This window comes from Rhipicephalus microplus, chromosome 9, assembly GCF_043290135.1.
Source record: "Rhipicephalus microplus isolate Deutch F79 chromosome 9, USDA_Rmic, whole genome shotgun sequence".
Classification (NCBI taxonomy): domain Eukaryota; kingdom Metazoa; phylum Arthropoda; class Arachnida; order Ixodida; family Ixodidae; genus Rhipicephalus; species Rhipicephalus microplus.
This window is the reverse complement of record NC_134708.1, coordinates 104,638,533-104,658,572: the sequence shown is the minus strand read 5'-3', so window position 1 is coordinate 104,658,572 and position 20,040 is coordinate 104,638,533. Positions and strand designations below refer to the sequence as shown.

At 42.7% G+C, this 20,040-nt stretch overlaps 1 protein-coding gene across 1 annotated transcript in view; it reads left to right on the top strand.

Annotated features, from left to right (window-relative positions):
* Positions 1–18,472, top strand: part of LOC142772320 (uncharacterized) — a 112,383-nt gene extending 93,911 nt beyond the window's left edge. The window contains exons 13-14 of the mRNA XM_075874520.1: positions 8,066–8,188; positions 17,985–18,472. Coding sequence (XP_075730635.1) covers positions 8,066–8,188; positions 17,985–18,230 — 369 coding nt within the window. The 3' untranslated portion in view covers positions 18,231–18,472. The remainder of the gene's footprint in view (positions 1–8,065; positions 8,189–17,984) is intronic.
* The last annotated feature ends 1,568 nt before the right edge of the window (positions 18,473–20,040 follow it).

The window sequence follows — 20,040 nt, the reverse complement described above, 5'->3', positions numbered from 1 at the left end:
TTTTCTGTATTCTCGTTCATTAGTGCTGTAAAGGTATTCTATTTGAAGTACGCTCGTTTTACTGCATCAACCACAAGAAAACCGCAGAAGAAGTGCAAAGCGAGAAGGCGCCTGTTAGTTTGTTTTTAAACCGCAGCACAACAAAGAAACGTGTTTCTGATTCCCCGGAAGGCGTCCTTGGCTGCACTACCATAATAATGCACGCACTGTTATCAACGGGCCGCAAAGTTAAAATGGCGTGCAAGCAGTATTCAGCGAATCTGATAGGCACAAATTCAAATGGCCCTGCTGTATGACAAAACTACTGGCCTTAACAAGGATGCATTCCACGGGTGTCTGTATTGAACAGATTTAGTCGGGAAAACTGCGCTTAGCAAGATACACCGCAGCAGGCAGTCGGCGTACAAGAACTATCTCTTTTGTTTAGTTATTTGAGTCTGACGATAGCCATGTGTCCGGTTATGCAGTTTCGGTTGGTTTATCTCCCGAAAGAGCGGCTTTAAACATGAAAATGGTTTAGCTTTTCTGGGTTTAGAATCGTAGAACCAAGCTCGGATTCCTCAGGAGGCGGACCAAGCTACCAAGCTACGATTCTCCAAGCTACGATTACCAAGCTACGATTCGACCAAGCTATCAAGCTACGCAACCAAGCTACGATTTCTCAGAAGGCGGACGAATGAAATAAATCTACCGGCATGGAGAAGGAGGTGGCATGCTTGAGGCTCAGAAAAATCGTAACGTTCCTCCTGCTGAATAACACATTAAAAAAATGTAACCTGAGATGGACGAATGCCATACGCCATTTCATTCTCACTTCTTCTTCTGCCCGTGATTCCACCTGTTCGTCTTCCTACATGCGCTAAGAGCAGACCGCTTCACGCCTTCCGACTTCTTTATACATACATCCTGGTGTAATGTTTGAATACATTCCCAATGGTGGCACACTCTTCTTGTCCTGAGGCTCCAGTGTATCACATTTTCTTTAATATTCCGTGCTGACATGCTATCTTAGCAACTTGGATTGGTCCATAATATTTGGTATTGTGTGGTGAAACACTTTTTCTCACAATAACGTAACCGCCCGGTTGTATCTGTGGTATCAGGCTGTTGTATATTTTGTCACAGTTTTGCTTCATCCTATGCTTGTGGACGTCTTGTTTGTTTGTTTTTTGGCACTTTAACTTCTATAAGTTGCAGCTTTTAGAGTCCAAGTTCGCGATCTGCAGGAGGCTTGGGTGCTGTCCCAAAATCGGACAGATGATGAGTGCTGCCTAGACCCTTCTTGGATGATCTGTTATCGCTACTGAAACATTCCGTAAGTGTTGTCCAATAATTCCGTATGTTTCCGTAAGAATCTTACGGAAATATATGAAAAATATAAAGGAAACATATGTATTTTTATGGAAACATATGGAATTATTGGACTCGCATACGGAACGTTTCAGTAGGAATGATGCTCGACAGCAACCACAAGGCAGCATTTGTTGCCGTCTGATAAGTGCAGATACCTCTTAAAAAACTGCTTAATGCACCTTGTGGCACGTTCTGCCAATTCATCGGGTTTAATCTATCGGGTTCAGGGTGATATGAAGAAGAATATTTATAGATCATTCCTAGGTCTTCAGCCCAATTTATTAGCTTGGCACCTTAAGAAGCGAGACTACATGTCGCATATTAGCGTCTAGGTGTGCTTGAAACACTCATCAAGTGAATTTATGAGGCTGTTCGCATCTTCTCTTCCAGCTTTAGCCGTGATCATTCTGGTGCACTCGTCGACGGAGAGCAGAAAAACTTGCGTTCCCCTGACTCCTTCCCCGTTCTTTCTGAGCTCTGCAAAGTTGACGTGGGCAACTTCGAAGGCCACTCTTGAATGTTCCGGGCTTCTTATAAGATTTGTTGATTGCCTAAACTTCACTTTGTTCTTCTGGCAAAGATGACATTTAATGACCTATGTCATTTTTCATGGTTGGTAATATGAACCTCATGACTAATTTCTTATACGTGCGCCAAAAACTGTCATGGCCACCTTCTTGTCCAGAAACCGTCATACACTTGCAGTACCGTATTGATCAGCGCGGTCAAGCTAACTTTGCGAGGAATGTCCATCGCTGGTACAACATGGATTTGTCACCGTTTAAAATCGGACGCTCCGATTACGCCTCGTCGATGAAAAAGGTTGCTCACAATTTCGGTCTTCAGAAGCTGTCGGTAGCGTCAAAATTTGTCTCGCCCCTGTGAACTAACAATAGAAAGACGTAACCTGAAATAAACGGGTGTCATTTACCATTTTATTCTCACTTTACCTACTTATTATCTCTCCCTGATTTCCCCTCTTCGCCTTCCTTCATGCACTGAGCCCAGACCGCTTCAACAGCTATTTGGCAAGCCTAAAGATATGTTCCACTCTTAAGTTTTTTGTTTAATACCGCTTCTTCTTTTCCTCTGGTTGTGTTTTCACCGTTCCTAGTTCCATTATATATCAGCAAAATGCTTGTTTGAAATATTTTGATTTGAGGAATTCTTCCACCCCATTTTGTCTCCAAGCCTACGCTTTTAAATGAGGCAACTTTCATTTGGTGGACGCATTGTGAATGGCACTATAGGAGCGTCTTAAGCGCAACAGTTGACAAAAGAGATGTGGTACAGAGATATCGCACACACTTGCGTGCTGCATTTTTTCTATTCAGTGAGATACACTGATGGGAATGTTCTTGACGCGGGCGAATAATTTTTGTGTTTCATAGAGCCGCATCCAGCACTACCGCACTAAGCGACGATTTCTGGCAGTGCACAGCCATCTGCAGGAGCAAGCATTACATTATAGGAACACGTGCACTCTGATCGCAGAGCAAGACTCTTCATGTACAAGCATCAAAAGGACATTTACTCATCGAAGAAAAGGATATTCTAAATCTTGAGGGGAAATGAGGATGTGCGCATGGCTTGGTGACCACTTGCGCTGTCTATGTAGCTGTGCCGTGAAGCGGCGCTGATAGCCGGACAGGTTTCATTATTACAGCGTCGTACATTTTTACACTTTTGTACACCACTAAAATACGGTACCCAGTACGCTTGTCTATGACTGTGAAAAACAACACACTTACCTAAGCATGCGTTGTAAGTTTTTTTTACAAGCGTAAGCTATGCATGATTTTTCCGTGCAATTACCATTCACGTGTACTAGGGCTGATAAGCGACTCCGTCTTTACGCATTGTAGGCGTGACAGACGCCTAGCACTTCCAACGCTTATTGTGGTGTGATCAATGCCTATGCTTTACACCGATAATCTACGCCAAAGAAACAAGGGGAAGTGGGGTGGAGCGACTTCCCCCACCCCTCCTTTGGAAGCAGATACTAGCCAGCTTGCAGCACCGGTCAGTGCTGGCTTGGATCGGTTCTCAGCAGCAGGCATCACTCACAATGCTTTAGTTTGCTCTGCACCTTAGCAGCGGACAGGTGAAGCAGTTGCTGAATCTTTTCCACAGAGATTGCGCAGGATGCTCTTGCTGATGACACTGAAACTGACAAGAAGCAATTTTCGTAAGCCTTGGCACATTTCAAACATGCAAAGCAATACGAAGTGCAAACAGGTGTCCTCCTCTTTCTTTCACAGAAGGCGAGCCCTATGTCAAAGATGCTGTGACACGATGAGCGTTCGAAAATACGTACACGATGTAAAGGAAAATAGGACACTACATTCCTCCTAAAGCTTTTAGTTTTCCTTTGTTGCCTTCAACAAATTATAATTCTCTTAATGCCAAGGAACAGGAAAACTACAAGCAACAGAAGATAAACGACCCATATATTTTCCTGTATTTTTTTAGCAGTATAGTGAGAATAATTTTTACTGTCTTTGCAAGGCTTTAGCAGTCATTTCTGAGAGTTAATTCAGGTGGCGACAAAAGTAAAAGATGACAGGTGAAATCGCGCTATGGTCCGGGAATTTATTAAACATCAAACTATGCGAAAGTGATGACACATGCAAAAATCAACATACACAGAAATAGACACTAACACCACCTGAACGGACTCCTTGCGTTACTGAAGCACACTTCGACTATCACTATATTTAGGCATGTTTTGACCTGCCATGTAGTGCTGGTGGGAGAGCTTTTTCAAGGTGTATTCACAAAAGAGAACGGAGGAGGAATATTTGAAGCCGACGGTGCATCACGTGACGTGCGCGCCATCAAAACATGTCGTCCTCGCTTCTTCCGTTATTCTCCGCTGGCTGCACGGATCATAGAGTTTCCTAAAATTAATTAGAGGACACTCCGGCGGTGCCATCATTCAGCGACCATGGGAATGATGGGTGGTACACACATTTGCCTAGTCTTCGTACTTGCGGGCGGCAAATCGTACTTGCGGCTTCGTTTATTGCTGATTCCGGTTTCGTTTGAAGGAAAAGAACAAAACCTTTTGAACTTCGTGACCTGGTTTGAAAAGGTAAGCTTTAAAAATTAAGGTGGTGATCAAAAGCACTGAACATTTGCTGATTTTTTGTTTCGTGAGAAAATAGCTCCAAGCCACACGAACACAAATAAAGCCAGAAGCAGGCCAGAAGTACAAAGTCGAGACAAATGTCTGTACTACCCAGCATTCCCATGCTCGCTGAAGCACCGTGTGTTGCAGCTCCCGTAGACACTAGCGCCAGAGTTCTCTCTAGTGTATATTAAGAAACTCTATGGCACGGATGGAAATGTGTCGCCGCTATTTCGATCCCTCCGTTTGACGGTCGTCTGCTCTCGATCGAGATAATACAACATCAAATCTGTCAACATCGGTTGGATTGGCGGGTCTAGGAAGCAGGCAGCTGGCTTAAAATCCACGTGTTTTATACTCGGCAACAACGTTTCTTGGGTCGTGTTCCAATTCTTTGACAGCACGTAGACAGTCTACGCAGACTGCTTAGAAGACAGCACCGAGCCCATGCTGTGCGAGAATTGGAACATGTCTGGACAGATTTTACGCGACAATGCGCCCCCTGCGTCGAAAAGAGAAAGCCAAAACAAACAAACGTAAACGTTGTATTTTCTGGCTGATTTTGTGTGAGAATATGATAAAAATTAAATATTACTCACATGGAGTGTCTGGATAAGCGTCTGCTTGTGTGCAGACGACCAATCCGGTGAGATCCGATCTACCTGAGCGATTGGATGAGCTGCCATTTTGTTTAAACAGCTAATCAGCCTGCATCGTATTTGTCTATGATGCGGTCTTCCCGGAGCTGTCCATTTTGCCGGCAACGTGAGAATTGGAATTTGACTTAACATGGCCGCCGTTCATTTAGCTGTTTATTTAGCCTCATAAGGTGAATAACATTTACAAATTTTTCAAATAATTATCAATAACCTACAAAAAGAAAGTCTAGATCTCTGAGTATTTATTTACTATAATAAGGCATTTGACCATCGACAACACAACAATCATATTACAAGTGGACGCCCTACCAAATACGTGGAGCGGCTAACTTCCTGGTGTGTTCATATGTGCTTGATCGTAGGCAATGCATTCTCAAAGGAAATATTATTTCTTTAGACAGGGCAATGAGGTCAGGTGTCTCACCGTATAGTGTATTAGGCCTGCTTCTGTTCTTCATCTATAATAATGACACGACAGTCATGCAGAACATGACAACAACGGTTTTATATGCGTATGATACCAGCCTCTTTGGCTATGGTCTAGAGAATAACGACGGATTGATTGACAAGTGGGCTTTAACGTCCCAAAATCACCATATGATTATGATAGACGTCATAGTGGAGAGCTCCGGAAATTTTGATCACCTGGGGTTCTTTAACGTGCACTCAAAATCTCAGCACACGGGCCTACAACATTTCCGCTTCCATCGGAAATGAAGCCAGCACAGCCAGGATTTAATTACGCGACCTGTGGGTCAGCAGCCGAGTACCTTTGCCAATGGACCACTGCGGCGGGGTATAGAGACTAACGAGGGCATTCGTTAGGCGAACGCACCCCTTTCCAGCTTCCGCTTAAAGGTCCTCCCAAAGCGGCCTTAAAAATAATAACAAAAATGAAGAGCGATCCCCTTTGGGACCAGGGGCAGACATATACCTTCATGCGACGAACTTGATATTGTACTGATTGAGATTGTCAGCAAACTTAGGATACTCGGTGTCGTTCTCAATTCTGTGCTGAATTTGACACACCGTGGTGACATACTTTTCAATGTTTGGTATTAGCAAAAGGCGCTTTGTCAAAAAGTTGCAGTTTTTTTTTCCGGAAAAGCTGAACTTAGAAGTTTATCAGACACTCTTTGGATCTCACAACATCTACGGCACGCTTCTGTGGGACAGCGCTACAAATACTAACATACAAAAACTTCTTGTTCTTCAGAAGCATACCAAAGTTCCAGATCTTTACACAACATTACCTCTTTGCGCTGAATTTAACATCATAAGAGTTGCTGAGGTGTATCGCTTATGTTTGCTGTATCCATACTTATTTTTTATGAGAAGTTTTCTTCGCTTCTAAAACTCCTGTAAGGACTAAAATGGCAGTTCAGTGACAATCAAACCAGTAGTAGGGACAAACGGCTCGTATCGAAAGGCGTAGCAATTACCTATTAAAATCACTTGTCTACGAAGGCCCTTCGTTTTTCAATAAGTATGAAAACAAAGGTGTTGATGTTCGCAGCTTGAGCTGAAAAGAAATGAGACATCTCTTTTGTTTTCCAATGATCCATGACGCCTATGTGTGAGAAGTACGCAGACCCACTAAACGATTGCTAATAGTATCGCTGTTTTTTTTGATATACATATAGAATTTATATGTAGCTTTGATTATGACATGAGGTGGCGTTGTTTTCTTGCTTTTCGCTTTTCAATAACTCTACCGAAGACCTATTGATGCAGTTGCATGCCCACCTCTATAATTATTTTATTTTATGTTGTCTAGAGTGCTGCCATAAAAGGCTTTCAGGCACTGTAAATCTGTGTGCAACAACTGTGCACCTTGAGAACACACAAAAATGGAAAAAAAAAGTGTTTGAAATAAACACTTCATTTAATAAATAATTTTTTTGATTGATATTGAGGAAAATATGAACGAAAGAGCTTCGGCCTGGCAAGGCCTGACGTACTGAATTTGTCGTAGCACATTCGTACATGACAAGACTTATGTGCTACATTCGTCGTAATGTGCGAGCAATCGGCTCATCTGTCAGTTTCTAGCTTTGTTCAATCGTGTCGTGATGCTGCGACGATATGCCTGCGGTGACACATCTTTCTATGATTTCTTGTTAGTGCACTGTTTAAAACTTACAGTTAAATAGCTTTTGCGTGTGCTGTTTGTAGAAATAGACAAGGGTATTTTTTTTATTTGGTATTGTGGTAGCTAATGCCTCTATTCATGGTGCTAGCCGCAGCAAAAGTGGTCGTCAAGGTACTCAGTGAGTATTGCGAATTCCTAAATGTTTCAAATCGTGAGACGCAACAGGTTATTCATAAACGCAGTGTAGTATTTGGGACTACTTTTACGGCAGACATGAGCGAATTCCTTCAGCGGTACCTGTTTCTTGTATACGAGGTGCAGGCAAGTCGTAACTACGTTGCTAATAATTTGCCATGTTCACTTTCGCTTACATTTTTTATGAAGGCGTTTCCTGGCAGTTTGTTTATTTTTTATTAGTTTTTCACGTTTTATGCCCGCGAACTTCGTCATGCTAATCATGGTCACCGTAGTTAAAGGCTTGCGAAGTTTTGACCACTTGGTGACTGTTGACGTGCTTCTGAATAATATCGCACGGGATAAAGCACTACGCCTCAGTAGATATACAACCGCTACGGCCACGACTGAATCACGCTACCTCCGGGTCACCAGTGGGGCACCATTTCCGCTAGACCACCGTAACGGGTGGGATTTTTGTCGTTTAGTCGTTTGCTGGGAATGTGATCCCACGACCCGGAAACAACCCTCGCCTTCGAGCTTACCAGCGCCAGTTCCTTCATCAGAGAGAGGGTGCAGTGGAACGTTGAAAGCTTTTATACGACCGTAACACCATGCCTCTGTGAATTGTAATATTGTGTGTTATTTATCCAACAGGTTTGTGCGGAGGAGTATGGAAAGTACTACAGCTACAACACCACTGTGGGGGCTGAATACACGTTCGATCCGCAAGAAAATCGTGTCCTCGTGTTTGACTCCGAAAGAGGAGTGAAGGAAAAAGTAATTTGACTTGCTCTTTTTTTCATTAATGTGCGCTACCTGCATAAATTAATTGCATCAATTATCTCCAATGTATGACCGCACCGTAGTGAGACAACCTTATTTAGTTCACGCATTGTGAATACCTTCACAGTAATATGCCTAGGTAGTGTTCGACATGCAAACTTTAACTATGATGTTATCGTTCAGACCTTCAATAACACTACCAATTCTAGAAAAAAAAAGCCGAAGTTCAGGGTAGAATTTAGTCTTGAAGCGATGAAAGAAACGGAGCTGACGTTTCAAGAATGGTACTTGTCTTCGTGAAGACTCAAAGATACCAGTCTCCCTGTCGAAACCTCGGCTTCACTGATGCCCCTTGTTCAGGAATTTGGATTACCTCCGTTAGCATTTATGATTCGTCCACACTGCATAAGCATATGTCACAAGCGCTGTTATGAACAGTTCTTATAATACTGTGGTAAAAAAAGCTTATCTGCATGTGTATATTCCAAGGTACATATCCCATTTTCATGATTTCATTATGGCGTATGCTCTTAAGCGATAGGAATTATATTTCGTCATCACTTGAGCAGCCCCCATCACAAGTATACCTGTGCTTGCAATTGCAGTTCCCACTGATTTCTGTTAATAATCGTGTATTCATAAGCCATGACGTCAGGATCTCTCTTCCATTTGATAGCACCAAACCATGAGTGATATAGATAACTAACATATGACAACACTCTAAGAGGTTTTCCGCAGTAACTAACATTGTTATCCGAAAAGGGCGTTTTTACTCCTCCAAGGGACAAACAGTGTGCAAACGTTTGCACTCGGAGCGTGAACAAGGGTGATTTCTTCGCTCAGTGAGGGAAGCGCCCTTCTTGCCACCTCCTACGCAGTTGGCTGCTCGCTCTTCTTGTGGCAGCTCCATAATACCTCTCGTGCAAGGGCACATGAAAAAGGGCTTACCGTCGAGGTTCAAGAAAAGTTGTGCGTAAGTGCAAATAGCTCCCAATTAATCAAGAAACCATTAATCACTCAGTCTAAGTGTGTAGGAACTACCATAAGGTTTTTCTGCACGCGCGTGCTCAAATCATACAGTACAAAGATTCTAGAAAAAAATGGATTAAGCAAAAGAAGCAAAAAGCACAGACAAAAAGAAATTAACACAATTAGAGAAAAAACTATAAAGCAGAAGAATCATAGAATGGTAGTGAAAAATAATTTGTAATACACAAAAACAACGCGCAATGCTGCCTTAAAAACTAAAACGGGAATATTTGGTACATTGTGAAAAGCTTGCTTGTGACAGTGCAAAGCTCGGATGAAAGCAATGACCAGACATTCAAACACATCAAGATGTCAAGAAGAAGAAAGTTAACGTTATAGAGACTTTGTATTCTGTGAACGGTTTAGTGCTGGAAGACGCTGCCGGGTGCAAAAAATGGTCGATTACTTTTCGGTAACTTACGCGGGCTTCAAAAAATTAAGGTATTGAAAAATAAATGACAAGACATTATACTATGAACTAGCTTGTAAAGAAATAATAGGTGATCAAGACTTCATAGTCGGTGAAGTTATGCCAACGATGATGATCAAGCAGTGTTTGCACAAGACCCAGAGTTCCTGCTAGCGAAACGTTGGCTGCAAATGCTTGAAAAGATTTTTTAGACTCACTAAATGGCGTCACTGCTGAAGATTGCCATACGATCTCATATCACAGATGTATACTGAAGTTGAGGAAGACATATATGTGCACAGTTTGTTAAAAGCTCTAAAGAAACTGAATTTTGAGATATTCCGCAAACAAAGCTGCGGGAAGGACGTTTAGTGTGAGCAGAAAAATTTTAAGTGTCATCACCAAAACCACTGATCTCATACACCTTACATAACGAAACAATATTGACAGAGTACGGAAATGACACGATTGGTGTTTTGTGAATTGTACTCATGAAGTTGGTGTTTAAGGTAGTCAGAGAAAGTATATTGTTGAACATTTGGGAGACAGGATGCTAATCTGACAGCACCAAGCTAAAGTAACTGAGTGAATTTTATTAAATTATTTGTTGTCATCTGCATACAAGAGAAATAAAGGATAACGAATTGCATTGTATATATCATTATCGTAAAAAATGTAAGAGTGGATCTAATAATCATCCTTGAGGGACCCCGCTAGTCATTTTGCAGAAGAAAGATGTCTTACCATTTGCTGCAACATACCTTGATTCATTGGGCAGATAGGTAAGCAAGAGATTCACAAAAGACGTGTCAACATCTAAGTAAGCAGGCTTAGCCACGGTCACTGAGTGGCTGAAAAAATAAAAAGCCTTGCTCAGGTCACAATACAATACAAGAACGTTTTCTCTCTGAGGAAGAGGTGGAGAAGTTTTCGTCATGAAATAGCAAGTTCAGTGTTAGTTTAATATTAGCATTTGCCTTTCTACAACTTACGCAACAGACAAAAAAGTAGTTGTTTTGTCATGCACAGATATTTATTTCTAGTTTTGTCCCCTGCTATTGATAATGTTTTTGTCTAATTTTATTAGTAGTATTACCATCATGGTATGTAATAATTGTATTGGTACTGGTAATTAATATCATTAGTACTTGCTCACAAATTCGCACCTTTTGCTGTACTTTTTTGTAATTACCCCATTCATGTCGCCATAGGAGGTTCCCCCGTTAGTTTCTATGAAACTTTGGGGCTTCCTTTTGTACTATTCCGACCATGTAAAGGAATCTGAATTATGTAATGAATTTGACTTGATGGCCTATTTTTGGCAGTTTATGCAAGGCTCGATGTTTTTGAGAGGATCGGGAAATTTAAAAACACAATACAAACGTTGTTCCGTAAGTAAAATAATAGTTAAAAATAGCAGCACAGCTTGTAACAATACAAGAATCAGACTGTTGATGGAGTAGCATATCAACATAGTGAAACAAGTACAGCAGCAGTTTTACCTCAATAAACAAGAATCATACGGTTTGCCAAGAAAACATTCATAATATTGGTTAGTCGCATAACAATACACGAGTTTAAAATCCAGGGTTCAGCGAGCAGTTTGTTGGTAACTTGAAATTGCGAACGTTTTCGAATACATTATCGTGTGAAGAGCCAGCTCCAATATTCCTTATATGTCAAACAACAGAGAAATCTGGTGATAACTAGAAACATTGTCTTCAATCCTGACTGAAATACTGTAAATAAACGCTCAGTTTTCCCCATGCTAGAAATTGTAGAAGTGTTAAGACACGAAATATTTTGGTAAGTACTGGGACAAATATACTACGAAAAACCATCATTTTGGTAGAGAGCACGGCATCTGGGCAAAAAGATAGAAACAATTTTAAGCACTTATAGTACGAGCAGATAATTGATTGATATGCGGGATTTAACGTCCCAAAACCACCATATGATTATGAGAGACGCCGTAGTGGAGGGCTCCAGAAATTTCGACCTCCTGGAGGTTCTTTAATGTGCACCCATATCTGAGTACACGGGCCTACAACATTTCCGCCTCCATCGGAAATGCAGCCGCTGCAGCCGGTATTCGATCCCGCGACTTGCAGGTCAGCAGCCGAGTACCTTAGCCACTAGCCCACCACGGTGGGGCAGCATGAGCAGATAGGATTTTCAGCCAGTGACAGATTACTGGATGTGCTAACTCATTTGGGCTGTCATCTGATTTTAAAGAAAGTGTCTGAGCAGTCGCTGTTGGCGTACAGTAGCGAAAATTATATTATAATCATTACTGTCACGGGTTATTTCTATATTTTAATATATCAATAATAAATTATTATTAATATTATTATTATTATTATTATTATTATTATTATTATTATTATTATTATTATTATTATTATTATTATTATTATTATTATTATTATTATTATTATTATATCAATAGTTGTTGTAGTAGTAGTTGTAGTAGAAGTAGTAGTACATCCGGAGTTTACGTCCAAAAGCCCGATGAGGTAAATAGGAACGCCGTGGTGGTGCATTCCGGAAATTTCGACGATCTGCTGTACTTCAAGATTGTCTGTCATCGCACAGTCCACGGCCCTTTCACCCAGATCGACAAGTGATGCCCGCAGCCGCGATCGAGCCCGCAACCTTTGGGACAGCGGCCAAGCATCGTAATCAGTCAAAGAAAGCAATTGTGGGTGAAATGTTCTAGTAGGCTCTTGGATTTCGCTTCTAGTTTTCCTGACACTAGTTCACCAATATTAAACGAGTTTTCATTCGCAGCACTCCGGTGCCCGTTCCTGCGTTGTGCGGCGTCAGCGTAGTCGTGAACGGCAGAGGGAATGAGTTCGAAAGAGTGCGAACGCGGAGCGCAGTCGAGAATGAAGGACGGCGATAACGAGAACACGAGGAGGAGCAAACGATAGTCATGAGATGTAGAGCTCACGCCGGACCCCCTCACAGACACAGTACTGCGCGTCGTACTGCGGCCGGCCAATGCCAACTAGAAGAATAATGTCGGGTCTGCCCGCTTCCACCTTCATATCGCTCGTTTCGGCCCAGCGAGCGGGCGTACGGCATGCTGTGAATCCGTTGCCACCATCGTCTCTCTTTTAAAGACAAAGCGTTCGGGGTGAGCATTACATGCTTCACTGCTTTATTCTGCCTCTTGGGTAGAAAAAAAGGTACTAGCTTAGGTAATGCATTGCTTTTGAAAGTGCTTGGTGATTCACACGTGAGCCATTTCTTCCTCAAAAATGTCAAAAAGTGTGCGCTATCGAACGTGTGGTCGAACTATGCGAGCAATACTTGATGAACAAACAAAGTGACGAAATAACTAAGGTAAATTTTCTTCATTCTGTATTTCTTTATACACACAAGCAGGCATGCACACACACACATTGTCTAGAGCATTCAGAGGAACTGTTTCTACTCCTTTCTGCCTCTTGGGTAAAAAAAGGCACTAGCTTAGGTAATGCATTGCCCTTGAAAGTGGTTGGAGATTCACGTAGGAGCCATTTCTTCCACGAAAAAGTCAAAAAGTGTGCGCTATCGAACGTGAGGTCGATCTATAAAAGCAGCATCTTACACACACACACACACACACACACACACGCACGCACGCACGCACACACACACACACACACACACACACACACACACACACACACACACACACACACACACACACACACACACACACACACACACACACTGTCTAGAGCATGCAGAGGAACTATTTCTACACCTTTGACAAGTTTCAGCAGTATTGTTTGTACTCTCTCGAACATCTGCCTTCATAGACACGTAGTTATAGAGAAGGGAGAGTGCCGCTGCCAGAAATATGTTATTCCGCAATATATCAGGGTGATGACCAATGCAAGAGGAAACACAATTTTTTGTTTCACAAAAATCTTTTGTGACCAAGACAACAAGCAGCGTTCCCTCTATTGCTGTGGCCCCTTTCGCAGTGGTTCGCAGTCGGTTATATAACTCAGGTTCTTGGAAAATGTTAGTACTGGGCCTATATAAAATTGTGTAGCCTCCCTCGGTGATTCTGCTGCACTGCCGGTTCTTCAATCAGTTTATTTTTGGTTGTGGTTTTTAAGAGAGAGATAAAGATGCAAGGAAAAGCAGGGAGGTTAACCAGACGCACATCCGGTTTGCTACCCTGCGTAGTGGTTTTTAAACATTCTAGCTTGAAGTAGAGGTCACACACACCTGAAAACCAATTAGGAAGGTGCTCTACCGTAAGTGTCTACACGCATCTAAATTTCAAGGAAACATTTATACGAAGCGGCAGGCGAGACTGGCACAAAATTATAATAGCGCGATAAAGTGGTTGAAACACCATCAAAAAAATACTATGTACAAAACCGATGTACTAAGTAATGCAACAGCACTCCTTCTAATTTTCTCAATCAAGCGAAGAGAGGTGCAACAAGTCTGCGTCGCTAATTGACAATAGCAAATTCTTTACCAACCCTGAAAAAAAAACGCCTGTTCTGAAAACGTTTGCCACGCGCGTTTAATATTTTAATGCCAGGACTTACGCCAAGAAGTCAGAAGCACACTTGAACCTTAAGTTTAGAGCTAGAACAGAACATGGCGGAGATGGGGCATTGAACGACTAAGAAATTGGTAGTATGGATACACATACCGTCTGATCACGAGAAAAAAAATGCCAGATCCCACGGACAGTGGAAATCAATGCGCTTGAAAATGCGAGCACTATATAGTCTGATGCAAGGCGCGACCAGCGTCTGTCGGTGAGGCCCGGTGGCAACCGGCGCGAAATGTGAGGTTTTATTTCGCACTGGCGATGTTACGCAAACAGCACCGCGTCTGCCTAGCTTCGTGGCGGTGGGACGCCGGGCGCGCTCACATGCTCATGCTGGATGGATGGATGGATGGATGTGGCTGTACCCTTTAGATCGGGCGGCGGCTAACGCCACCTAGCCGTAATATTTAGTGAACTAATCATTACATTTATCTTTTTTTTTCCTTTAAATAATGAAGTTGAGGATTCGTACTTCGCAGTGAAGGATTTAATTTTCACTCGTGCCTTGACTTTAGCCACCAATCAGATAACCTCCTTCTAGTTAAGTCTACCCGTTTAAAGTCTGTTTTGCCCTCGCTGTCCCTAAATCCCAGTGCTTTGAAAAACTCTGCGCCATCATCCTGAATTATAGGGTGAAGCCCTTTACAGAACATTATCAAGTGTTCGGCAGTTTCCTCTTCCTCTCCACACGCACTGCATACTGTGTCTACCCCTTCGTATGCCCGATATGCGTCAAAGCAACGCAGCGCGGCGCACGCCTGCTGAGAATACCAGACAGATCGTCGCCTGGCATGGCATCGCCGGTGCTTCGCAACGAAACGAACGCCAGTGCGTACGCGCGCCGGTTCACGTTGAAGTGATTTTGATTGATTTATTTGAGGGGTTTAACGTCCCAAAACCACTGATGATCATGAGAGACGCCGTAGTGGAGGGCTCCGGAGATTTTGACCACCTGGGGTTCTTTAACGTGCACCCAAATCTGAGCACACGGGCCTACAACATTTCCGTCTCCATCGGAAATGCAGCCGCCGCAGCCGGGATTTTAACCCGCGCCCTGCGGGTCAGCAGCCGAGTACCTTAGCCACTAGACCACCGCGGCGGGGCAGGTTCACGTTGAAGTGTATTCGCGCCTTGCAATGTGACATGTAGCCATGTTCTTACATGACACCCATCTCATTATTATTATGTTTGCACCAGTACATACCTTCGTCATCCATTCACGTGACGTAATACCAAAGTTGGCATATATGAACCTAGCTAAACGGCTGCGACTGCATCATGAGTGTGGCTTGTAGTCATGTTGTTACATGACACGCATGCCATGATTATCATGTTTGGACGTGTCATTTACATATGCGATCCATTCGCGTCATGTAATACCATATTGGGTACATGTGGAGCTAGTAAAACGGCCGCGAGCGCATTATGAGCGTAGCGTGTAGGCATGTTTTGACACGACACGTATCTCATGACTATCATGCTTGCACCAGTCATATACCTTCGTCATGCATTCACGTCCTGTAACACCAAATGTGGTATATTTGAAGTTAACGAAACGACTGCGAGCGTACTATGAGCGTGGCGTGTAGTCAGGACTCATGACTTATATGGCATGCATATCAAGATTTCCACGTCAGGATCCGTCACTTTTGTTCGCCATGAAGTCAAGTCATACGATGCCAATTTCGCAGCGTGTCATGTGAACAAAATCACCGCAAGAGCAGCAAGGCCATAAAATGTAAATCATTACATTCATGACATACATATCATGTTAGCCATATTACGACTAGTCAATTACACTCGTAATACAGTCATGTTCTGTCATACGAAATTTGGTATTGATACCATTAACGAAACGGCCAGGAGAGCTAAATGTTGTAGGCGGCTACATTAGATAGATAGATAGATAGATAGATAGATAGATAGATAGATAGATAGATAGATAGATAGATACAAAGACAGATAGATAGATAGATAGACAGAAAGATAGATAGATAGATAGATAGATAGATAGATAGATAGATAGATAGAGATGGATAGATAGATAGATAGATAGATAGATAGATAGATAGATAGATAGATAGATAGATAGATAGATAGATAGATACGCTCAAAGTCGCCGAAATTCGCTAAAAAATACTTCGCATTTAAAAAGGAATGTCAACGCCATCTTCACGAACGACACGCTCTCATTTTGTTCCTACGGTGTCCATGGGAAAAAAGAACATTTGCAATTTGGTGTCTTTGCCCCGACGATTAGCGATCCACCATCGCCCAACCGTTCGCATTTGCAATCGTACAGAATGCGAATATTCATTGCACAAAACGCATCCCAATTCCACGCTGCTCCTCACACACGCAGAAAAAGATGGTCTTCTCGAGTGGCAAACGAGTGCACTTGCAGGCCGCGAAATTGTTCGTCGGGTTTGCCAATCCATTTCTGTCGAGCGACGAGAGCAAGCGTAGGCACGTTTGTGCAGCGCAACGCTCCGGTCTAAACGGGCTGACGTCCGAGCTCGTGGCACACGCAGTGAGAAGGCCTTAGGTTATATAGGTGGCATTGGCCCGCAATATCTTTAATACGTATAAATGCACGCATACGCACAGTATAAAGACTAATACTACCGACGTCTTTTTATAGATTGTGTAGCTCTATCCTCCACAGTGGTCTAGCGATAAGGTACTCGGCTGCTGATCCGCAGGTCACATCCACACCGCAGAAGCCGAACGGTTAGCAACAATTACGTTGAGCGCACACGAAGGTTGCGGGATTGGATTCCAGTGGCAGCTGCTGCTTTTTTCATGAAGGCAAAAGTACTTAAGGCTCTGCTGCTTAGACTCAGATGCACGGGAAGAATCCTCAGGGGGCTAAAACTTCCACAGTCTTCTATTTGGTGGTTTTAGGATGGTAAACTGCAACAATTTATTTAAAGAATATGTAGTTCTGGTTAAAAACAGCCATCAGAATTGGCGAGCACCAAGACTTGGTAGATAACTATACGTGGTGTGTCAGTGGGCTTTTCGTTGTTTCAAGTGCGAGGAAAATCACATATCTGAATGATGCAGGCTTCTTCTTCCTAAAGGGTGTTTTGTGTTCTTCTGATATTTCCAAAATAAAGATGCAGTTATGAGTAGCGTACGTCCCGTATTCTCTCTAAGGTACCTTTTTTCAGCGCTTTCACTTCTACGAACTCATGAAACCTTCATGTATTGCGTGAGAATAGCGTAGAAATTTTCGTCAGTCGCCAAAGATGCTAATAGAAAATCGAGTGATCGTTTTAAAAGCCCACGCATTACAAAGCGCTCAGACATAAGTGATCATCAGATTTAGCAGAAAGGGAGCAAAGTAAACAGATGCGTTGGTTGGTGTGTTCACTACCGAAACGTAAAAAATCATTCGTGAAAAAAAATAACATTAGTGCCCTTAGCACCTAACATCTGTCCTTACAGTAGGCATACAGCTATAGTTTGAAACGGCAATTGTTATGCGCACAGTGGATCGTTTCCTTAGAACATGGTACAGGCATGCAACCACAGTCAAAGCTGTCCAGCAGTTCAGAAAGTGATGGGCACTAGGTGAAATGACGCTATCGCGATCTACTCTTGATGGTGAAGTTGAAGAATACTCAATTTTTCGAAAGCTCTTCCTACATCAATGTTTTCCTGAACTTTCACTTTATTTGGTAGGCTTACTAGTACCCTCTATGCTGAGACAGGTGCGTCTGACTCACAGACACTTGGCCCATGTTGATCATCACTAATTGGCAACGTTTGCTCTGTCTTAGGTATGTGCCGCATTGGTCAACAACAGCAGCCTAATGTTGAGCCTGGCCGCGTACGACATCGACTACGACCAGGATTTCGAGGCATGTCCCAACCTCTTTATTGGCCGTGGTGCCTTCAGACGTGTGAAGGCACTCCATTTCCTGAAAGGCTACACACCGGAAATTCACGATAGAGTAGATCCAGTGGAGGAATGCATTGCAAAGACATACATTAATGTGGGTAACCCCTGTTGCCCTGGCTTGTGAAGCGCGAATCGTAGCTTCTCAACAAGGCAAAGTGATTAATGAGGCCGAAATATATGTACGAGTATGGTGTACCGTAGAATGTGTTTTGTTTTTACTATAAAGGAACGCTGATACGCGTTTCGAGCGGGCGCTGTGTGGTGGTGCTAGCGACTGTATCACTGAAGCGAGCAAGAGTGGCGTTGTAGCCAACATTGTGCCGATGGAGCGGCGCAGCTGCCTAGTTCGTGCGAGTGGTTGGTTAAGTGTTGGTGAATCGCGTTAGAGGGGCGTTAGTTAGATAAATGCCAGTCATTTAGAGGTACAAAGCTAGGCTGCAGTTTAAGAGCTTTTCGCGACAGGCCTTTTCTTTCGAGCGGCATTGCGCCAGTGATCCTGTCGCTTACTCTTTTGTGCACACTACAGCGTTCCTCAAATAGATCTCTGAAGCTATGTGTAACTTTTTCCTGAGGCTCGGCGAGCTTTCTGGCACGCTTTCAAACTAGATTTCTCGGCAAGAGGAACATATTGTGTAGCTTGTCCTGCTATTTGAGGGACCTGTTATTACTAGCAGGTGACGTCGAGAAAAACCCCGGGCCCGACCTAAAACAAATTTCTCAACAACTAACGCAAATTGCTGGTGATATTGAAGAAATTAAAGAAGAACGACTAACCGCTATTGAGTCCAAATTAGAAAAACTGGCTGCCTTAGATGAAAAAATACTGGACTGCACCACAAAAGTTTCCGCCTTAGAAAAAGTAGTATCAGGCCTAGAAATAAAGCTGGCTGATTTAGAAAACCGGTCAAGAAGAAGTAACTTGATAGTGTATGGCATCTATGAGGATGAAAAAGAAGATGAGGAATCACTAGAGCAAGTAATAAACAATACAGTTGCGAAAGGTGTTCTGAAAATTGAACCTGTTTCAATCGAAAGGATACATCGGCTCGGTAAACAAGGCGCGAACAAAACTAGACCAATAATTTTCAAACTCCTTGATGATCGAGACAAAACAAAGATCTTGAAAAACTGTTATAAACTAAAGGATACCGACATATCAATTAGTGAAGACTTTTCCCAGCGTGTGCGTAATATAAGGAAAAAATTGTGGGACTCGGCTAAACCAAATAAGGAATCCGGGCAAAAGGTACATCTTGTCTACGACAAAATTAGTATAGACCATATTTTTTATCGATGGGATGACACCGTAAACGATAAAGTGATGATTGGCGAGGCAAAAAATCCCTCAACTGGAAAAAAAACCTGCCAAGCAACGGGCCGGCGTCTCGCACTCGAAGCCACCCCAGTTAAGGTTTATAAATGTGAATTGCCGAAGCGTCTTGAACAAATTAGAATCCCTTGAATGCCTACTTCTCCACCTTGAGCCAGACTTTGTTGCTTTAACCGAAACCTGGTTAAATAATGACAATTTAGATAGTGAAGTAACGCCCCCAAACTACAATATAATACGGAAGGACAGACCGACACGAGGCGGTGGAGTAGTGTTAATGATAAAACGCTAAATACAATACACTGTGCTGCCAGAGGTTGAAGGCGTAGAAGCTGTCTTTTTGAAACTAAAATTTAGCCTTCACACAACAATTGTGGGCTGCTGCTATCGTAGTCCTACTTCTGGCGAATATAGCATGCAATCGCTCTACAACTACATTGAACAAAACATACAAAGCGCAAGATTCATCTTGTTGGGTGATTTTAACCTTCCTGATATCGACTGGCAATCCATGAAATTTCATTCCGCATGCTCAGATGTCGTTATCGACACAATGCTGCGATTTAATTTTCACCAAGTAGTCAACCAACCAACACGTGTCCAG